The 23,145-nt window shown below is 42.7% G+C and overlaps 1 protein-coding gene across 6 annotated transcripts in view; it reads right to left on the reverse strand.

Annotated features, from left to right (window-relative positions):
• The window catches only part of mllt1a (MLLT1 super elongation complex subunit a), a 94,443-nt gene that overhangs the window by 27,098 nt on the left and 44,200 nt on the right, over positions 1-23,145 (reverse strand). For all 6 annotated transcript variants that reach the window (XM_070859827.1, XM_070859826.1, XM_070859828.1 and 3 more), the window contains 4 exons: positions 14,571-14,653; positions 10,378-10,521; positions 9,120-9,245; positions 5,762-6,325 (listed from right to left, as the gene is read on the reverse strand). In XM_070859827.1, coding sequence (XP_070715928.1) covers positions 5,762-6,325; positions 9,120-9,245; positions 10,378-10,521; positions 14,571-14,653 — 917 coding nt within the window. The remainder of the gene's footprint in view (positions 1-5,761; positions 6,326-9,119; positions 9,246-10,377; positions 10,522-14,570; positions 14,654-23,145) is intronic.

Here is a 23,145-nt window from a genome sequence, read left to right on the forward strand (position 1 = left end):
ATCACAAGGGTTTCTATTGTTACACCTCTAGGTTATGCTATGGTATAATTAGATGTTGGGCTGTATGGGCACCCTCCTGAACATAAGATGCTTGGACTACTTGTGAGAATGATCAGCGCCATTGTACCCGACAGAATATCTAATGTGGACCCGAAACATTAAACAAAGACACTTTTCGCAAGATTAGAAAATAGTTCCTAATAACTTACAGACAAGAACAATAATAAAAAAATGAAACGCAAACGGAACTCAAGCCGAGATCTTCCCATCAGGCACGAGGCTGACCACGATAGGTACAGTGCTATTCACACCGGCCTACGTGAGAAGTGCTGATCAGGTTGTAATTCCTGGAGTCAGCTTCATTTCAATCACCTGGGCAAGCTGCAGGAATGAGAAACACCACTGAGTGCCACCTAGCCCACGAGGTGGAGAGGCAGTAAATAGCTGTCGGATTTAAAGGACCACAACAGCATAAAGGCTAGCATTCAACTCAGTAGTTTTTTCTCCACTGAAATAAATGTCTTAATTTAAAAAAAATCTGTGCATCTTCGCCCCCGCCCCAGCCCCCTTGACGGACATACCACTGCTGCCTAGGAATACCCTCCCTAAAGCTCGCTAACTCTCCATCTCCCTCTCCCCCTTTAAGACTCTCCTTAAAATCCACCACGTTGACCAAGCTTTTGGCCACCCTTCCTAATATCTCCTCCTTTGGCTCGGCCTCCGTGAAGCGTCCTGGGACGGGTTTTTTAAATTAAAGGTGCTATAGAAAGGCAAGTTGTTGTTGTTGCGAGGTCTGCTACAAGGCAGAAAGCCTCCCACTTTATGGATTTGTCACTGAGGTGCTGCTACTGGAGTTTAGGGGAGGGAGGCCCTCTTTGGAACAGAGACGCAAAGCCCAAAGGAGATCAGGCCCAGTGCAAGGAGATGGCCAGGGCAGTTGGTGCCAACTTCAACATTCCACACTTGGCCACTCAGAGCCAGAAGAACTGCAATGACTTTAGCCGGTCAGGAAAGTGAAGAGTCACCAGCACCTTCCAAGCATGCACTGTACTGGGAATGACCTCCCGTCACATTATATTTGTGCTTGAATTCCTAACCATCAATGCCCAGATTGCAATGCAGTGCCGTTTGCATTTCCAACCTTCAACACTCACATCCTTAATTGCATTTACCCCATTTGCAAGAAATGTAACTGCTTGCTGTAGTCACCTGTCATCACGCCATTATGGGCTGCAAGATGACACCTGGGTTTTACTGGATGCCTAACAACAGAAAGTTCTGACTTTTTGCATTTTTAAGGAGAGTACATTCCATGACAGTTGAGGAATTGTGGCAGGAAGCAGCTCTCCGAAAGCTCAGACCTCTAACCTCCAACATCCTACAAGGAGGAAGAATTATAAATCCTGGGGAAGAAAGCCAGAGAGGAGTTTGGAAATGGTGAATTATGGAGGCCATTGTGCCAGCTGAGGGTACATTTTGAGATTCTACTTCTCTTCATATTGTAGCTGGCATTAATTATCAGTGAATTATATCATGATACCCTGTCATTCCTGCTACTGAAACTGAGATGTGAATTTCACTCCTCAGGAAACTGATCTCTCTTCTTTCCCTCCTATAGATGTGCTGCAGTAAGAAGACACAAGCCCCCAATGATGCCAGCACCTCACAGCAGGCACTGTCAATTGTTCTGTACCTCATTCAACCAACAGCTCAGAGGCATCCATTCCGGAGAGTTAGAGTGTGAGCCAGTCTAAGCGAGTGCACGGGAAAGACATTGCTGGCCGGTACATCGAGTCTTTTCCTTTTGGGTGATCTGCAGCTCGGGTCCTGTGTTTAAAAGACCATTGAGCATTGGTGTAGCCACTTGGGGCCTTTTCAAACAGCGTGCTGCAGATGGCAGCTTGGGTGGCGAAGTCCACCACCAGCTTGCACAGCACATTGGAGGTTAGTTTAACAATACTACAGGCCACCGTGCAGTGTGGCAGCTCCAGGGACATCTGTAGCAGAGGCCTCAGTGACACTAAAGCTCTAAAGCCAGTCTGTACTATCCTTATGGATACTCAGACTGCTGCCAAAGAGGGCTGAGATTGGTGAGGACTGTCTCTTCTGGCATTGATAGGCTTGGTAACTGGCTACAGATAAACGTGAGGAAAGCTTCACTAACCTCATTGGTATCATAAGGCCTGCAGATCAGTGGGCATGCAGAGCCAGTGCCCAGCACTAGTTACATCACAAAAATGCACATCGATGATGATGCTATCTCTCAGGATAACATGAATGGATGCCCTCTCACTAGCCTGCATGTCTGCATGTGTGGTAGAAAGGCTGTTTGCCTAATATCAGTGATGTCCCTTGTGTCAGCTTGAAATGATCCCCTAGAATAAAAGGCAGCGATTTATACAGTCACTGGCAGTGTGGTGCCTGTAGTGGAGAATGACCAGAGGGCGGGTTGCAGCATGCACTGTAACTCAGTGATAGGTTCCTTTGGAAAGTGAAGACGCTGCAAGCACTGCTCCTGGACAACTGAGGGTAAGAACGCCTCTGCTTATGTAGTCTGATATGGGGATTGTGATGTTTGGGTGCTGTATGCCTGCAATGCTACTTGATCAACTCGTCACTCCTCCATTGCTCTTACACTTCTTTCAAACAGTAAAGATACAGAAGAATTGCCAATAGAAATCCATTGTTCCCTGTATGAGATTGGATGGGGAAGAAGGGGGGGAGGGGGAGGGGAGTAGAAGGGGAAAAGAAAATGGCAGCCTCACAGCAAACGGCACAAAGGCAGAGATGAAGTTAGTTGGCAAAAAGCAAAACTAATTTATCAAAATTGAGTCTGCAGAGGTATCTGCAAATCATACCAATCTAGCTGTTGGCTTCTTTAAATTATCTTTGGGCCTTTCTGTTGTGCCTTAGCATGCCTGGTTGACTCTTTTAAAGCAGCAAGAATCTGAAGGTGGAAATGATGGCACACAGGACACATGGCATCACCATGTCCCAATACTATACAATTGGCACGCACCCGTCCAAAACCAGGTGGGCGGATCCGGGGCTGCTGGAAATGAAGGCGGAATAGAGCAGTTGCTAACAGGATGGAACTCCCACTCATTTCCCACTCTCGGCTGCCAAATTTGCACCAGTAAAGTGAGTGACCAGGAACAAAGAATCCAGACTTCAATGTCATATTGAGAACTTCCACCACAAGAAGTCTCTTCAGTTAGAAGATAAGCAGATCATTTCTACTCATTTCTCGTATCAAGAACATTTCAATACTTAATATTAACTCTTTTATACAAAAAAATAAAGATTAACCATTTGGGCTTTTCTTGGGTAAAGACAGACTGCAGATTCTATAGGAATCATTCCAAATTAAAAGTGACAAACACTTTCCTTACACAAGGTCCTTACTAATCATGATTTTCCATACAAAATAGTGAACCTTATAATTAAAGCATTCGTAGATCTAAAGGGACTCTTCACTTCACAGGAACAGTGATGTGTACCATTATGAGCAAAAAGCCAGCAACCTCCATGCTATTTTGCATTCCTGGTTTTTTTTACTTTTTAAAAATGAGCGTGAAGATTTTAAAATTATTATTGCATCAGTATTTGTTTGCTCGGTGGAACAGTAGCTGTCACAAGTTGAGCCATTCTTAAAGAATATTGCAAACGTTACAGTTACAGCTTTTTCCCAACACTGTCTTATGTTTATGAACAGTTACCATGTGCAAACTGAGTCTCGTACATGTACTCTCTATGGGTTAGCGTGCAGATTTAACAATTAATCCCTAACTGAACTGAATATCATGTGAGGTGCCCACCACATTCTCTTGACTCTTCCAAAAACAAAACAAAAAAATGGTACACCATCAGATCAAATCAATATTTACAGCTAAAACAAAATGTATCTAAAAGTTTAGTAATACACAGAAGCAGGATATGGCAAAGTACTCAAATAGCCCAATATTTGAAAAGAATAAAATTAGAATCAGTCCACGTGGTTAGTATACTCTTTTTAGAATGCATTTCTTACTTTCTGATAAGTCACAGGACTTTTTCATTAAACAGTCAAGTTTGTCTCGAACGTGTTCAAGGCATTCATCAGTTCATCCACAAAGTTCAGAGGGTTGACTTTCTTTACTGTGCCTGGAGAACTCTCAGTTCCCAGGAGCAGTGAAAAGGAAAAATAAGTGAAGACATGTTGTCTCAGTCTTGCCCTGGGGTTTCTAATGGTTCCTAAACTTGGAGTAACTGGGCCTGTGCCTGCATTAGTTGCAGGTCGAGTGTGAGAATGTAAATGAGGCAGGCGGGGTGTTCCTGGCATTCTCGCCACACTTTCCTCTGTGTATGTCTATGAGGCATCCAAATGGAGGGTTTCCCCAAAATAACTCTTGGTGAGGCTTGCACCAGGATATCCCGCATTTGTGGGGGCCCAGGACTGGAGCACCCTGAAGATTTTCAGAAACAAAAAGGTATCTTAGGTATACTCCTCATCTTTGTAGGTGGCAGAGTAGCACCAAGCAAATACCATCCTTTACATAAGGTCCCTACTAACATCGATTTTCCAAACAAACTGGCGAACCTTATAATCAAAGCAGGAATCAGTATTCGACTCGACTGGCAAATACATTTCTAAACAGTAAAAGAACAAGTGAATAGTAGCAGGAACAAGATATACTATCACAATAGTTATGCTTACCCAATAATAGTTTACAACTTCCATGCTAAACTGTGTTGTACTTAATTTTCTTGCATCTTTTTCTCACTAACTGTTGACGAAATCTGGATTAACGGTCTTCGAAGATTCCAGACAGACTCACTTCAAAAACTCCAGATAGACACCGATTTAAAAACTTTAACACCGCTACCTAGACCGTATGAATTGAAATAACTATCTATTAAAAGCAAAGAGATCTGTCAATTAAACAAATATTTTGGGGGGCAATGTTTGTACTAGAATTGAGTGGTTTGGCCGGTCCTACGATTACATGATTTTTGACAAAATGAACAATTATTGCAACAAAATGTAAATAAAAGAGTTGGAAAATACTGTGAGTGAAGCTAGTTTTTATACTGTGACGGATGTAAAGAAGCCCATACCAAGCAAAATTTTAGATAAAGATTTTTCCTGCAGTCCTAGCAGAGGCACAGCTCCGTGAAGACAATTTTAAAAAATCAGATTTACCCTAACTAGTTGACTAGTTTACAATATACAATATACAAAAATATCCCTATTTTGTTACAGCCATATTGCTAGCCAGAATAACTCAATATTGCATGTCCAGCACAGTTTATCAGTTGGACTCTGGTTTCACTTTGACATGATATCCAGCCTCGAGAGAGCAGTGCAAAGACAGATCACACCAAGTCATTTGACTCAACAGTGGAATTCATTTGTTCTAACTCATATAGGACAAACTTGATCACATGGCTTATTTCCTTCATGGAACTGAGATCTCTACAAAGACTTCTTTTGGAAAAATGTCATTGCATCACTCCCTAGCTGAGAAAGTGCTCAGATGACCTGCTCCCAGATAATTACCAGTGCTAGAGGTCTATTTTAGCAGAAAATTGTCTGCGATAACCCACCAAATGTTTTTTCCTTCCATGTTGTTGCTTTTGCTAGTATGGCTAAGATCAGAAACTCTCAGGAGAATCACTTACACAATCACATTTCTGACTATTCCATGGCATAATTCATCAAACACCAATGTGTTACTTCCCTCTGAAAACCACATTCAGATTTTAGAATAAAATTCTTTACCTCAGATTTGGACACCACTTCATCTTCTGAATTGCAGTCATCTGAATCCACAGGCTTCTTCACCTCTTTCACATTACTTTCAGATTTAACCTTCTCTATTTTAACGTTCACTTTTTCCTTTTCTTTTTCCTTCAACTGCTTTTTTTCAGAGTACGAAGAAGAAGAAATTCTTGGTGAGACACTTGGGATACTTTTTGATGTCTCTGAAGTGCTTTTCTTTTGTTTTTTGGCATTGGCCTTCAGTGAATCTGCATTGGAGGGCCTCTTAATACTGGGCTTTGACTCTTGATGCAGGTTCCCTCCTCCCTTGGGTGACATGCTATCTAGTTTAGACTCCTTGAAGGCAGGTTTTGGTTCTTTAGAAGTTGCCTTTGGAGTAGCCTTCTCTTCCTTTGAAATTTTGCTTTCTGCTGATTTTCGCGATGACTCCTTAGATGATTTACTGTGTTCCTTTTCAGGTTCTTTTACAGTTGTCTTGCTCTCAGAGTCTTTTGCGGACCGTTCCTTGTGCTCTTTTGTGACTTTGTGAGGTTTTGAGGATTTGCTGCTCTCTCGATTTGTGTCCTGATTTGAAAAGATAAAAGCAATTCATAATGCAACCAGCCGCAACTCCTCACTTCAGAAGATTGTTTGAAAATAAGTGCAGCTTACTTCATTTCACACTACACAATAAACAGCATTACTTTGCAAAAGTTGAACAGTGCTCATGGACAAATCTTGAAAAGATGTAAAAAAATATATGAAAATTGGAAATTTGCCATAACGTACTCTGACTGTAAGCTACACTAAGATCACTTTTATCAGTGACGTGCTCCTTTTGTGAGTGTCACCTGTGATCAATATCTATATAAATGTTAAAAATTCTTTGACAATATGTGGTTCTGCTCTGCAATGTGCAGGTGTCACACTTTTTAATTGGCTGAAACCAAAAAAAACTCAGCTCACAGACCCCTAGGCAATCTATGCAGACCGCTGGAAATTTCCCAAACCATCATAAACCAGTACCCTGATACTACATTGGACATGAAATTGGATGTATCCTATGTTGTACCATAAGCAATGCAAAGGGAGATCCGCTACTATAAAATATCTATAGTGTCAGCTTGGCTGAGTGGTAGCGCTGTCATCTCGGAGTCAAAAGGTGGTAGGCTAATCTAGGCTGACACTTCAGTGCAGTACTGAGGGAGTGCTGCGTTATCAGATGAGATGTTAAACCCAAGACCCTGTCCACCAATTCAGATCAATTTAAAACGTTCCATGGTGCTATTCAAAGAAGATCCAGAGAGTTCTGGTCAACAATTATCCCTCAGCCAACACTGCCAAAACAGATGAACTGGTCATTGGCTTTTTTTTTTGTTTCCCTACATTTCAAAAGTAAGCCATTGGCTGTGATATGGGAGGAGCTATGTAAATGCAGGTTCTGGCTTTTTTTATATTAAAGTTACATCGCACTATCTCCATGAGCCTGTGTGCCACTCCTGGGTGTTAGATTTAAACTGGTGAGGTTAAGTTTCCCATTACACTCACCTTTCAGACCTCCCAGCTCCCAGCTCCCAATATGCATCTCCAAGAGAGTTGGATTTGCGGCTTGTTGCCGCCTCTGTTTTCGCCCGGAGAGGCGGCAATGACGGCAGTAAGCTCTTCCGGACGGGCAGCCAGCTTCCAGCACCCAGCCGTATTTTCAGGCCCGGTTTCGGCGGGGTGTGGAACATTACCTTACGGAAGAGGCAAGATGGTGTGCAATGTCCCTGGTTGCGACACCGGCTCGATTTTTGGCTCCCGCTCCATTCATAGAGCGCCGTGCTGAGACCACCTGAGGTTGGGGGGGGGGGGGGGGGGAAGGGGGAATACTCAACCCCATCATATCCAAATATATTTTTTAAAGAATCCCAAGATTTTTGTCTCCATTATCCGACCTGGGAGTTCATCCCAAGTAGGATTATACTTCCTGACATAAGTTTTAAATTTTCCTTTTGTCATTTTGAACTTTGGCCCTTGTCCTAATGTCACAGTTTAACTTGAAGTAGTGAGTTGAACTTTTTCTGCACCGTTTACTATCTTACATACCACTTCTGGGTAGATAACAGGAATGCAGTAGATGTAGTATATATGGATTTTCAGAAGATATTTGATAAGAGGTCACACAAGAGGCTTGTTGCAAAAATTCAGGCATATGGTATGAGATGAAATGTAGCAGCATGGATAGAAAGTTTCCTAACAGACAAGAAACACAGGGTTAAGGATTAATGGCTGTTGATCAGAATGGACAAGAGCTATAATTAGTTACCCAAGAGATCACTGCAAACAGTAAGAGATGGACAGTAAGAGGCTTCATGAAAATACAGTGAGGTTAGCAGGATGGGCAGACAGGAGGCAGATGCAATTTAATGTGGAGAAGTGTGAGTTGGTGCAAATTTGGGAGGAAATATAAGGAATGGGAGTATACACTCAATTAAAAGATGCAGAGAATGTGGAAAGTCCTAGGGCTTCATATATATAAATCCCGTCTTCATCATTGAAAACCTGCAGGTCTAAATCTCTGACTTCTGGAATAAATCATTATCACTACAACAATAGCACATTATGCCATTAATTAACCTATATTCTAGCTGCAACAGTCACCCACCCCCTCCAATTCTCACCAGATAAATGGAGCCAGATGTTTGCTAAAAGTTAGCTGAACAACCTTATCTTGACTGTAACAAGGTTTCTGCAGAAAGTTAGTTGTTACTAGGAAGGCTGTGCACACGCTAGTAAGAATTTCACAGGACTTTAGCAGTGCAGGATAGAACACACATAATCTCACTTATCCTTTGACTGCACATAGTACCGAGGTCACCATGGCACACTACTGCCAATGCTCCTGGCGTGCTATAGCTGAAGGATCAGAAATGTGTAATCTCCTTCTGGACTAAAAGTTACAATGCAGCAGCATTTAAAAGAGAGCTCAGGCAAAATTGACTTAACCATGTTGTTAAGCCAACCACTGTTAGCCAGTCCCTTAGGTGGTTAGCATAGTGAGGTTCTACTGGAGTATTCATGTCTGTTGTAGTTTGATCTCAAGTTCCCAGGTTCCGAGTCCTTTGCTTTACGGCAAGAGCTACTGGGACAGAGAAAATATAATTGGAGTAATTTTCACCTTCACCATTTGAGTGATAAACTGGCGGAGGGGTTCTCCCACCCAGTATCAAACCCACATGATTTTCACTTCCACTCCGTCAGTATATCGCCCCAGCCATGAATGCGAAAACTACCCCCAATATTTCTGCTTAAAGAAATTTTACATTTCAAAATATTTTCACTTTTAGAAAATATTCTGAATGTAGACAATGTGAACATTATGAATCGCAAAACTGACCTTTGACCCATGAGATGGTTTGCTTTTCTTTGGATCAGAGAATGCAGACAGAGGAATTGTGGGTAGCATGGGATAGTCCGGGCTTGGTCGAGAGGTTGTGTCCGTTCCTTCAGGCATTACCATAACCTAAAAAAATAAATGAAAGCAATGCTTAGAATGAGTTTATTAGGCATAGACAGTGAGGAACCTGTAAACCATACACAAATTGAGAGGCAAGACTGTCAACACTGAGCCAACGCAGCTTTAAACATTAATATTTTGCCTCAACATTTTTTTCTGCTTTTTTCGTGGTCAAACATATAAAATATGGCCCCGATTTTAACTCTGGGTCAGTTTTGAGCAGCAATCCATAGATTATTTGTGGGCGATGCTAGTGCTGTGTGCATCGGCCATTTCAAGGTGGCTTTATTGAACGGGGTTTCCGATAATTACTTGTACCCCTTCACTGAGCACTGGAAAAACACACAGCCAGCTTGACCACATAAAATTTCATTGTGATTCATGTCTTCTGCAAATGTGCAGCTTCCCAATGCCATCCTAACTCTTTCCCCCTTTCTCTTTCCTCTAGGTCCTTCTTCAGGCACCCCGAAGAAGACACCTCAGATGAGGAGAGTTCTTCTGAGGAGGCACTCTCACACACTCCATCACTCCCCACGTCACCCATGCTATTCCCAACACTCAGCATTCATATATAGAATTTTGACGTATCCATTTCTCCGTCCCTTAGATTAATAGGTTAATTTACTTTGTCATTATTTCCTCATGTGGTCATGTCTTTAAACTGTGCATACTTACTACAATTAGTGTCTGTACGGTTATCTACAAATTACTGCTCTGTATCATAATATCAAGCTTCTGTATCTTTTGACCTTTGTTACCCCAGGGTAGGGGAGACCCTGACTTTCCTTAAGGGACCTGGAGAACTCCTGCTCTTCCTGGCTGCACAAAAGGAAAGTTTTACACATACCTGAAGGCCTCTCCTGTCTGCAGACCTATACCTGCTTCTGCCTAGCAGGAAAGTCGCCATACAAAAGGCAAACAGAATTTTTGGTTTTGTATCTAGAGGTGCAGAGTACAAAAGCAAGGGCTTTTAGGCCACAGATGGAACATTACGTACAGAATTGGGTACCTCCTATAAATATAAAAGCGATGGATGGGTTTCAGCATAGATTCAGTAGGACATTACCAGGAACTCGAAGGTAGAGTCAGACAAAAGATGAGGAACCTTTGTCTGCATTGCTGGGTAGCTGGAACTTACCCCTCCTGCCTTCAAAAGCTTGCGTCGAAATTCCTTAGTTGGGTTGTTAAAGGTGAGTTTCTCGCAGCGAAGATGATTCACAGGTGGGTTCCCTTCCAGGTTCAGGAACAAATCGTACGTGAAGCAGACTTTCTTCGGTTCTTCCTGAAAGGAGAAAACAAAACTATTTAGAATCTCTCTATTCCACTACAAACTCACTTTAAACTGCTCGTTCACGAAATGTGGTTTCATTGAGTGCATGCAAATCAAAAGTTCAGATATAGCAGGTTAAAATACCACCTGCTTGACTTTGTGGTCGTGTCAATACTTGCCTTTGCCAGAAGGTAAACTTAGAAAGTTCATAGCGTTCCAGAAATAAGTTTAAATTATTCCATTCTAAAATCAGACTTTTCTGTTTTCCCATTTAAAAAAAATTATAAACAGCTTTGGTTCCCTCCTTTTAATAAATTGCACATGAAATGAAATCTAAACAAAATTGAATATATTTGACTTGATCAGATCATGCACACTAAACTCCCCGTCACATCTGTACTATCATCAGAGAAAGCAGCCAGTATCTACCTACAATGTATAATTATTACAATATAATAATACATCTTGAGTGCATTTTCTATCCATTACTCAACACCTTTCCAGTCTGCCACATTTCAACTGTAACACTCAAACTTCTGTTGTCACACTAGGAAATAAGGTAACCATTTTAAAAGTGCAGAGAAATTCCCCAGCAACAGAAACCACCAGTCAGAATGTCCGCATGCTCTTAATTCACCTCATTAATCGCACAAAGACAGGGCTGTGTGTCCTGCAGCCTGAACCCTGAAAGACCTCACTTAGCATTTTCTTAACAGGAATTAGATTTTTGTGTTTATAACCAGACATAGCTTCTCTTCAGCAACAAAATATACTTTCTTTGCATTACGCGTTATAACAAGGTGCTCACAAAATAGCATATCATCACTTATCATGGACAATACCACAGAATACCACAAGTAATCTATACATCTAGATCTCATCAAAGGCTGGCATCTATGCACTGTCCCTGCCTAAAAAGCCTTACCTCATTGTTTCTGACATTTTTGTGTCAACTTTGCCATTATAAATTCCTATGTCCACATTTATAATTGAAAAGCTCCAAGTAAACTGGCTCTGGCCACTAGGTGGTGCTGTGTTAATCCCCCCCACCCCTCACCCCTCCTATACGTTGCTCAAAAATGCTACCAGAAACATTTTCAACCACCATTTTCTCAGTAACTGAAATTCCTAATGTTAGAAATAAGGGTTTAAATAAATTTCTAAAATTCAAAAGAAATTACATTTATCACAATAACATGATTAAAATTGTCAATTGAAATGTCTTCCGTATTTCTTAATGCCTTCATTGAACTATTCACTTTCGTAGAATCATCGAAGTTTACAGCACGGATGGAGGCCATTTTGGCCCATCGTGTCCGTGCCGGCCAACAAGAGGCTATCCAGCCTAATCCCACTTTACAGCTCTAGGTCTGTAACCATGCAGGTTACGGCACTTCAGGTGCACATCCAAGTACTTTTTAAATGTGATGAGGGTTTCTGCCTCTACCACCCTTTCAGGCAGTGAGTTCCAGACCCCCACAACCCTCTGCGTGAAGAAATTTCCTCTGAAATACCCACTAAACCTTTTACCAATTACTTTAAATATATGCCCCCTGGTTGTTGACCCCTCTGCTAAGGGAAATAAGCCCTTTCTATCCACTATATCCAGGCCCCTCATAATTTTATACACCTCAATGAGGTCTCTCCTCAGCCTCCTCTGTTCCAATGAAAACAAATCGAGCCGATCTAATCTGTGCTCATAGCTTAGATTCTCCACTCCCGGCAACATCCTCATAACTAAAAAGGTTTCAGGCTCTCCCAAAAGTCTGTCCTTGCACTTAGTATTTTTGCTCAAAGCTATAATGCTGTTAGTTCAGATTGTGCAGTCTGAGCATGTGCTGTGTACGCAGTTGCCCAAGATACATCAATACGACAGTATAGCTGAATTATAGTTGCCTATAATTTCATTTAGTTTCCGCGCAATTGTTGTTCAAAATTACTTCAAGAAAAGCTAAAGGGCAAATTTCAAAATCTTTATGCAGTGAAAGGTGTGTGTACAATTGCACGGACGGCAGGTTTTTGTTTTATATTCTATAAGGTTCAAAAAGCACTCAAGACTGAGACAGAATTGTACATCTTCCATTCGCTGCCTTGGTGTAGAACTGGCATTACAAATCGGAAATCAATGGATATGAAAATCAGTTGGTTTCTAAACTAAATAAAAACCAAAAATACTGGAAACACTAAGCAGCTTCTGTGGAGAGAGGATGGTAAGGTTGATGACCCTTCATCAGAACCAGTTCTAGCAAAAGATCATGGGGGAGACGTTCGGCTACTTGGCACCTCCCGTTAGCACCTGGGGGGGGGGGGGGGGGCGCTAAGGGGTTAGCGACTGGGCGCGGCGAATGTAGCAATGCCCACGAACTTCAGTGCCGAATTAGCGCTGGCGCTTTCTCTTACCGCCTGGGCCTCTAGTGCCTCGCAGATCGTGACGTTATAAAGTTCGCAGTGCCCCGTTACCGCTCCCTGATGTGAAATTGCCTCCCACTCTGTGCTGTTTCACCCGGCATGAACAATGGCAGGAAGAGGAGGCATTGCCAACTCGGCTGGCTGCTTGGGGAGCGCAAATTAAAGGGAATGGTTTTTCAGGTAGGCCAACCTTTATTATTTTCACCAGTCTGGTGCCTGCTCAAAGTTTTTGATGTTTCATTGCTGCAAGATGTTCAAACCTTCCACTTTGTGAGAGTGTTTGGGGCTGTAATGGCAGTCGCGCAGGTCGCCTTGCAACGCAGAACTGCTGACAAGTAGGTTGTGCACCATCATTGGCCCTTTCCTTTAAGCGAGGAAAGCGGCCTCCGATGCCATTAGTAATGCGCTGAAATTGTTCAGCGTATGTCGTTACCGCGCCGCTCTCGGACTTTAGCACCCTCAGAGAAGTTGTTAGCGCTTGATTTCCCAGCAGGTGAGAATCATTAGCGCCTGGTGCTACTTTTCAAACGTTAACATTTCCAACTGGGACACTACAGAATTTCTAGCTCCATGGACCTAAAGTGTTAACCCTAGCTCTTTGCACTCCATTGATGTTGCCTGACCTACTGAGTGTAAATATTAGAATGGGGTCTCATGGTCTACTAGTACTTTGATGGGGGAACTTGGACTGTGAAAGCACGGAGAGTAACACTGCACACAGAATTTCGGTCGGTACTGTAGCAGATGTGGGGATCTGGGATCACCGAGAAGTAGCATCCCCGAGTTTGGGAGCATTGCAAGAGAAAGACTTGCATTTTTCAAGCGCCTTTCATGATTTCAGGACATCTCAAACCACTTTACAGTCAATGAAATAATTTTGAAGTGTAGTCACTGTTGTAATGTAGGGAACAAGGCAACTAATTTGCGCACAGCAAGCTCCCACAAACAGCAATGTTTTAGTCATGTTGGTTGATGGATATTGTCCAGGACACAAGGGAGAACTCCCCTTCTCTTCTTTAAAATAGTGGCATGGGATTTTTTACGTCCCCTGAGAGGAAAGATGGTTTAACTTCATCTGAAAGACAGTACCTCCAACAGTGCAGCATTCCCTCAGTACTGCACTGGAGTGTCAGCCTGGAGTTTGTGCTCAAGTCTCTGCAATGGAGGAAATCCTGGGAACAGGAACCAATGGTAGAGAGATCCTAGGGTCTTTGTAAGATCTTTCTCTGCACTATGAGGGGAGTTTCAGTATCTGATGACAGGCGTCAAGCAGCATAGGAGCGAGTCTGGCAGTACTGGGGTGTTTTCGGGCTCTAGTACCATTAGGGGCAGGGTCTAGCAGCCTTAAGCGGAAGGGTCACAGGAAAATGGGACCTCCCCCCACGCCACCCACCGTATCCCCACCTGTAGTGCTGGGAAAATTGGAAATAAAAACAAAAGTTGCTGGAAATACACGTGAAAGAGAAATATATACAAATATTCTGGATGTGACCCTTCATCAGAACAAGCACAGTCAGGCTCAAGATGTCGGGCTGAAGGAAACAGAGGGAGCTGGGGACAACAACAGAGAGAGGTCAAGAGTGCCCTTGCTGTTTTATCTTCCTTTTAGTTTTTTCTATTAAAAGTAAGTTTAATATAAGCAGCAGAGGTACCTTGTTCTTGAAGTAGACATCAATTGGCATAATAAATCCAGCGTACCCCGACTCCTCTACTTTATAAGGTGGTTCCTTGCAAACTACATTAAAAAAAGACCAAAAAGTTAAACAGGATTATTTTCAGTTTTAGTTATTTAACAAGTCGTGCAGAAAGGCCCATCAGCCCCACAGCTATACTGAAGACTCATTAAAAATAAGAAAGAAAACTGCCTTGTTTTTAATTCAGCTGCTGAAACAAATATCAATGGTAATATTCATGTTGACAACATCCTCTCTACAATACTTATTGTTACCTGTATCATGCTACTGCCAACAATCCAGACATTTGGGCCTAGAAATTCGCCCCGGGCAGTGGTGCAAACTGGGCAGTGTCGGGTCAGCCGCCTGTTACACGCAGAGCCTGATATTCGGTTCCACAGCCATCAATGCAGCTGGCTATCAGGTGCTGCGTATAACGGGGACCGATCCGATACTGCCCGTTTAGCAGCACTGCCCGGGACGAATTTCTAGGCCTTGAACTTTGAAAAAAACTTTAGAGATCTATTATTCATCGTGTTCCTTCCCTCTTGAAGGAAATGATCTCCCAGCCTTCTTTGTACCATTCTCACCTGTCTACAATCACACCTACTCATATAAAACACAGGTGAGAGAAAAAACATCCATGATCAGCCTAATGCACCACCCTCACCAAACAAAATAATGGCAACTTCTGGGGCAGGCAAAGAAAAAAAGTAGCCTATTTCAGGAGAGACTGGGAAATTCTTCCCCGACTCCCCAAGGAGGCCGTGGTTAATCATCTTAAATTGGTTGTCTCCGACACCACTTACACCTCTCATTTTGTGCATTGTTCTTTATCCAACGAGGCTCTTAAACCAGCCACCTGTAGGTGCACATTGAGGTCCAACGTGAGTGACAGGCTTATTTTTCTTCCTTCTTGAGAAATGCCAAATCTGTACTTAGGATAAGTCCCCAGCAACCCAGCTGAGATGAGAATTCACTTTGTGGGAAATCCCAAACATAAATCCATGGAATAGTGTAAAATACCAACTCAATACACCATCCTTATGTCACGGCCATAATCTTTTTTTAAATCCATCTGTCAATGCTGCTTCCCTTGTCATTGTATTGCCGGTTCCATCCTGCTGTATGCCAAGTGGGATGGGGAACAATCAGCATCTAAGGCACTGAAAATAAAATGCTATCCCATGAAATAAAACTTTCGCATTTTTGAAGAGCTTACAATGAAGGCATTTAGTCGCTGTGTAGCTAAAGATTTAATTTTCTGTGTGTACTGTTTCCAGCATACTAGTTTAAGTATCCATTCTTGACTTTTCTATTTTAACACAGTCCCAAACATTTTAATCAATGTGCTAAAAATGCCACAGATTAAATTCAACCCTTTGTCCTTATCCAGGTATGATGTCGCTTCTTTAATAATAAAAGATCTTTAAATATATGCAAGTGACAGAGCCGTTTAGACAGCCATCTATACAACTGACATGTAGAGATAACAATCAGCATCATCACAAGACAACATTGATGTGGTAATATTACACCTGCAGATATGTTTCTGTTTATGCAACCCCTGAATACTTTGCCAATGTTATACAACTTTATCTACAGCAGGGGTAGGGGTGGGGTGGCAGACTTGAATCAAGAGTAAACTGCAATAAAAGACTTGGATTTATATAGTGCCTTTCACAACCACCAGACGTCTCAAAGCGCTTTACAACCAATGAAATACTTTTGGAGTGTAGTCACTGTTGTAATGCAGGCAATTTGCGCACAAGCAAGCTCCTACAAACAGCAATGTGATAATGACCAGATAATCTGTTTTTTTGTTATGTTGACTGAGGATAAATATTGGCCAGGACACCGTGGATCACTCCCTTGCTCTTCTTCAAAATACAGAGAAGAGCAGAGGAAGGCCTCTCGGGTCCAGGACTCTCTGGTCCGCAAACATCCATGGTGGAACTGCCGCTTTCCTGGGCCTGGGCTTCGAGCTCACTGTTAAGCTCTCCCGTGACGCTCAGCATCTCAATCTGCTTCCTCATTGTGGAATTGTGGGACTTGACGGCGCATCAGACCTGAGACAGACAGAGAAATGACCAATCACCAACATTCCCCGCATCTCCTTCCTCACTCAGTGATCACCAGCACTGACCTCCCGTGGTTCAGAAAATTCTCTGTTTCGGCACCGGTCAGGCCCTGAGGGTGCTGGACCAGAGAGGTTCAACCTCTAGTGCAATGGGATCTTTTACGTCCACTTGAGAGAGCAGACGGAGCCTCAGTTTAACATCTCATCCAAAAGACGACATCTCCGACAGTGCAGTGCTCCCTCAGTACTGCACTGGAGTGTCAGCCTAGATTTCTTTTGTGCTCAAGTACCTAGAGTGGGACTTGAATCCACAACCTTCTGACTCAGAGGCGAGAGTGACAGCTGACACAATATAGTTTAAAATCAGAAACAAATTGCTGTAGATATAAATGTTGCACTTTCAACTAACATTATCGATTAGAAAACAACATTAAATTAAAGTCAAACTGCAGATAGTAGTAAGAGGGGTCCAAAGAAATTCTCAGCTATGTGTATAGAAGTAGGAATGGCCTTCTTTTGTACTATAAAATTCTATGATTCTAATGAGGATCAAAGATTAAGGAACAGATTTGGTAGAACTATCATGGATGATCTGGCAGACATTTTAAATGGACTCTTTTCAAGTGTTCACAAAAGGACTGTAAACAAATACTAGATACAATAAATGCAAAAAAAATCTGTAATGCATGCAGAAGTTCATAAAGAATCTGAGCTGGGTTGCTGTAATGCAAAAGCTAGGAGGACAAAAGGGAGAAATTGCTCTGTATCCCAATTGGGGGTAACTTGCTCGGGGCGGTACTTGCTGCGCCCGGCGTGGAAGTCGCGCCCCGGCCACGGAATTGGCCTTCCCGCCCCTCAGAGGAAGTGCAGCGCAATCTCGCACGCTCCGTATCGTCTTGGGACAGGTCCAGCGGCGCTAATGGGGCGCGATCGGATGCGCTGATGTGTTTCAACACCCCTCCCCTTCGCATAAAGGGGAGGGCCGTTGCAAAATCTGCAAGGCCTCTGATAGCCTCCACTGGGCCACTAGGGCAATGTGGTACCGGGGCTGCAGCCCAGCACCCAAAATGGAGTTCTGGGCTGCATGATGGCGGCCAGGACCCACACAAGAGGACAAGAATTGGAGCAGACGGTAAGTCAGCAAAACTGGCAAGATGGCGGCTTGGGGCGCTCGCGACCTCCCCTTTAACTACCGCCCCGCGAGCAGATGTTGGCCCACTTTGCAATCCGCGAGACTGCCACTGACACCCGTTCGCACCAGCCTTGCCCGGCGGACAGCGCCTCCACTAACTCCAGGGCAATTTCATGAGAGCCGGTAGCGCTCCCCCCCACAGGATGAAAATTGTTTCGCGTCCCGTTAGTGCCCCCGCCCCCCCAGAGGTGCTAATGGGCATTGCAAAAAGGGGAAATTTTGACCCCTAAATGTCTACAAAGCCTCTGGGACAGATGGATTAGATCCGAGGACTCTCAAGAAAGTGAGAGAGAATTGGTGATGCACTGATGTTTTCAGGAGTTCATAGACACTGATATAATAACCAAGAACTGGATGATAACAAACATGATTTCAATTTTCAAAAAAGCATTACTGCACAAAATAGGTGATTAATGTCTGGTGAGCCTAACGAGGTAAAAGCTCATGAAAACATTATAAGCCGTCACTGAGCATCTAAAGAACACAGATATCATAAGGAACACTCAACATGCTTTTAGAACTAGTAGGTTCTTTGAGGAGGTAATTAAGCTAGTGGATAACAGCAGACTCGTATATGTCGTTTACTTCGAATTTTGGAAGGCACTTGACAAATTTCCTCACAAGAGCTGTTAAAAAGGTTAAGCTTTGTAGAATAGAAGACAAACTAACTAGATGGATGTGAGCAGAGGAGGTCATTTATCCGGAGAGGGAACAGAATGGTAGAGAGGCCTGAGTGAGGACCTCAAGATTACTGGGAAAGTGAGCCATGAACTGCAGATAGAGATTTGAAAGGAAATTAAATAACCACAAACACTGCTTCAGTAGGAGACTATGTGATAGGAAAAATATTTTGATAGGTACGTTACTAGACACTACAGAAGGCTTTGGAGATGCCCCAGCTGCCAAATGAGTGTTCAAGAGCACAGTTTCAGAAGCATGTTACAGAACAGTCAAGGTGAGCGTTATTTGAAAATTAACAGGCCCGCCCATAACTTTAGTAAATACAGATGTAACAGCAATAAGACCCTAGTTAAGAAATAGATTACCTACCTTGTAAAGTTCTGTCTATTGTTCAAATGATTAACATCCTCCAAACACCATAGGAGTAAAGATTAGGTTGAGTGAGTCTTGGGAAATAACACACATAATATGCCTAGCAAACATATTAAAATGTTTCCATGGTGATGCAGATAAGTCATGAGACACATGGTCTCCTAATCCCACTTTAGATGAAGGTTCAGGACCTGTGACAAGACGGCAGTTTCTTTAACTTCTGAAGCTAACTACAAATCCCTAATCCTGAACCTATCCCCCTGAAGTGGATTATCAATGGGATCATGATGTGTGGAGGTTACAGATCATTCAATGGTAAAGACAATCCTACAAGATACGTACATCCTCTTCTTCACTAAACATCCTCCATAGCCCACAGGATTGTACCAAAGTCGTACAATTTGGGAGGGAGGAATCATTAACAGAAGCAACAACATTATTTACAGCAGTCAAAGCTAAATAGTAATGATTAGTACGTGTGTGAGGAATACTCCATGTAGCTGCTTTACAGAACCTATCTAAACATGCCCAGAACATAGCCATGGAATGGCTTGAATAACCTTTCATCCGCCCTTAGGGCTTCCTCCCTGCAAGATGGTATGCATTCAACCATACACTTAAGTATCAGTTGCTTGGTAACAGAATTGCCTAGTATCTTTGCATCACAAGAAACATAACCAAGGGTTTTGAAATTGCAATGCACAAAAATATAGTAACTTGGGGTCTATGAGCAACTATATAGTGGAAATGACATTCCACTTTCAACTGATAAAAAAAGAACAACAGTCTCTTGGCCCAAAGTAATATGGGGTGCATCTCTGAATGAGTTGAATCACCTTAGTCAGAATGCTAAATGAAATACAGGTGATCTGCAATAAGGGCTTGAGTTCACTAGTTCTAAAAGCCAAAATATATAAAGCTTTCCTCACAAAAAAACTTGAGAGCACATAATGCAAGAGATTCAAATGACGGAAACACTAACTTTTGAAAAAGTAAATTCAAGTTCCAAGTGAGAAGTTGAGATAGTCCGATTTCCAATTTCCAAAAAAGTGTCTAGAGCAGCACACCAAGCAACACTCCCCTAATGAACCAAACATGAAGACTGAAATAGTCTCAATATGAACTCAGCATGAAGTGACTTTGAACAAATGATAGTTATTCCAGAATGTGAAGAACATCACAAGATAGAACTTTTTTCCCTTTTGCGTTAAGCCCTATTTGGTGGATGCTCTATGAGAACTGATCAACATGTCACGTCAACAGTGAAAGATTCTGCTCTAACAACTATGACATTTAAATAGCCCGACCATCAATCTGAACATTTCCAGGTTGAAATATAGTATCTGTCGCCAAACTCTTCTGCAAAGCAATAGTTCCTGTCTCTGCTCATTTTCTGGATGTCCAAAGGCCATAGTCTGAGGCCAATAGGGGATGACTAGGTCAAGTTTTGCTCCTTGTACACATCTTCAATATTGTATGAGGTAACTGAAGAAACTTTGAAGAAACTTCATATCCAAGAAAAGTAAAAAATGTTCAGGCCAGAGAAATGGTTTCTGTCTTCAAGCAGAAATACAGGACTGGTTGATCATCAAGAGAGATGAAGGTGTTTAGACACTCCTAATCCTACAATTCTTTTGAACCATCTTTGGGTGGCTATCCACCCATGAAGTGAATCATGAGATAAGAGCAGGGGCAGACTAGGTATATGGATAATCTGGAAATTTCACAAATGTCCCATGAATGGTTCCTTATCCCTGTATTATCATTGCCCTCTTTTTCCATGAGAATCTGAAAGAATTCCATACTCTTTTAGGGGAGCAGAACCACCCCTGGATAAGAGTGTCTGGCATGACTGGCTAGAGTGTCTAGAACTAAGGGGCACCATCTCAGGTTAAGGGGTCGGCCATTTAAAACTGAGATGAGTAGGAATTTCTTCACTCAGATGGTTGTGACTCTTTGGAATTCTCTGCCCCAGAGTGCTGTGGATGCTGATTCTCTGAATATATTCAAGGCTGAGATATAGATTTTTGGAGTCTGGAGAATCAAGGAATATGGAGATCGGGTGGGAAAGTGGAGTTGAGGTCGATGATCAGCCATGATCTTATTGAATGGCGGAGCAGGCTCAAGGGGCCGTATGGCCTACTCCTGCTCCTATTTCTTATGATGTTCACTCCTGCTAAATATTAGGTGAAGAATATTATCGAGTGATATTGATGTCAATGGATCAGTTTGACCATATCTTGTCAGAGGGACCACAAATCCTCATTTGTTGATGTACAACATTACTGAAGTATTGTTTGCTCCTATGTATACCGATAACCCTGTGCTCAGGCTTGGAAATGATCCACAGCCAACTACTTCCAATTCCAGGTAATTCTTTGATCATCCATTTACCCTCATAACAGAGCTTTGAAGATGAGCACCATGTCCTGCTAAGGATGTGTTGGTTACTCGTGTCAGCTGTGACAAAAGCCATAATAAGCTAGTGCCTTGAATAACATTGTTCTCTCGGGACTACCATGCGAGATCCAATGCCAGCAAGAGATCAATATTTACTGTTTGAAATGAGGGTGCATTCATAAACAGGTGAGCATTGGGAGCTGCGCAGGTACCTATTGCCAGCATGTAGAGCATTTGTACATAGCTTTTCACTATTGTCTATGTCTTTGAGCATCATGAATTTTCTACTGGTAGGAAGACGTTGAACGGTAGTTTGGAATAATACTTTGATAATAATAATCTGCTGTACAGCTATATCTGTTGATTCCAGCAAAGTGATTATGTTGAATTAATCACCCAGGTAACACTGGATGCTGAGATGTATTGTGATTATGGATAAGTACTTTGTAAAAACCCTGGATGCTAATGAGGCCAAATAGCAGTACCATGTACTGATAGTTTCAGCTTTCAAGGACAAAGCTGAGAGGGTTTTGACAACACTCCAGTTTATTGATGTACCAGACAATAAATGGAAATCAGCATCTTTTGAGTTCTATGACTGCTGCTTGGTTTTCTGGGTATAATGCTTGAATAACCTGTGGTTATGACCATCTTGAACCTTTCCTGCTTGAGGAACTTGTGCCATATATCGCCCTTTTCCTTCATTTTTTATTGTAAGGACTAGTATCGGAAGTGGAAACCTCATCTCCCGTTTGGAGTGGACTTTAGGCTGTGACAGACGACAGAATATTTGTCACCAACCCGGTATGTACTCCATACCTCAGTGTCCTCTCAGCTATAGTCATACCAGTGTCACACAACAATGACTCATTGGTCAGATTAGGAAAAGGGGAGGTGCAACGAGACCTGGGTGTCATGGTACATCAGTCATTGAAAGTTGACATGCAGGTACAGCAGGCGGTGAAGGCGACAAATGGCATGTTGGCCTTCAGAGCGAGAGGATTTGTATATAGGAGCAGGGAAGTCTTGCTGCAGTTGGACACGGACTTGGTGAGGCCACACCGTGAATATTGTGTACAGTTTTGGTCTCCTATTCTGAGGAAGGGCATGCTTGCTATTGAGGGAGTGCAGCGAAGGTTCACCAGACTGATTCCCGGGATGGCAGGAATGACATATGAAGAAAGACTGAATCGACTACTTATATTCAGTGGAATTTAGAAGAATGAGAGGGGATCTCATAGAAACATATAAAATTCTGACGGGATTGGACAGGTTAGATGCAGGAAGAATGTTCCCAATGTTGGGGAAGTCCAGAACCAGGGGTCATAGTCTAAGGATAAGGGGTAAGCCATTTAGGACCGAGATGAGGAGAAACTTCTTCACTCAGAGAATTGTGAACCTGTGGATATCTCTACCACAGAAAGTTGTTGAGGCCAGTTCGTTAGATATATTCAAAAGGGAGTTAGATGTGGCCCAGGTCGGTGATTGGAGAGTGGGCAGGTACTGCAGGAGCAGCAAGGTCGTGACGAAGGAGCAGCGAGAGTTCGGGCCCAGAAGAGGTGAGGACCCAGGGGCAGCACAGGCCATCCCACACTGCGATATGTGTGCACACTAGGTCCGTGCAGCAGAGCAGGTCTCCAGTCGTTTTGGTTAATCTTTGCTACTGGACCAAGACCTAGCTCTGTCAAGCCCGTGTGGTGGCTGGTGTGCAACTGTCACCACACATTAAAAAAATCCAAGCACAGGCATCTTCCACCCTTCAAGATTTAGTTCGGACCTGGAATTTTAGGTCCATCATTGAAACACCTGTGAACTTTTTGACGTGGAAG

Source organism: Pristiophorus japonicus, chromosome 18 (assembly GCF_044704955.1).
Source record: "Pristiophorus japonicus isolate sPriJap1 chromosome 18, sPriJap1.hap1, whole genome shotgun sequence".
Classification (NCBI taxonomy): domain Eukaryota; kingdom Metazoa; phylum Chordata; class Chondrichthyes; family Pristiophoridae; genus Pristiophorus; species Pristiophorus japonicus.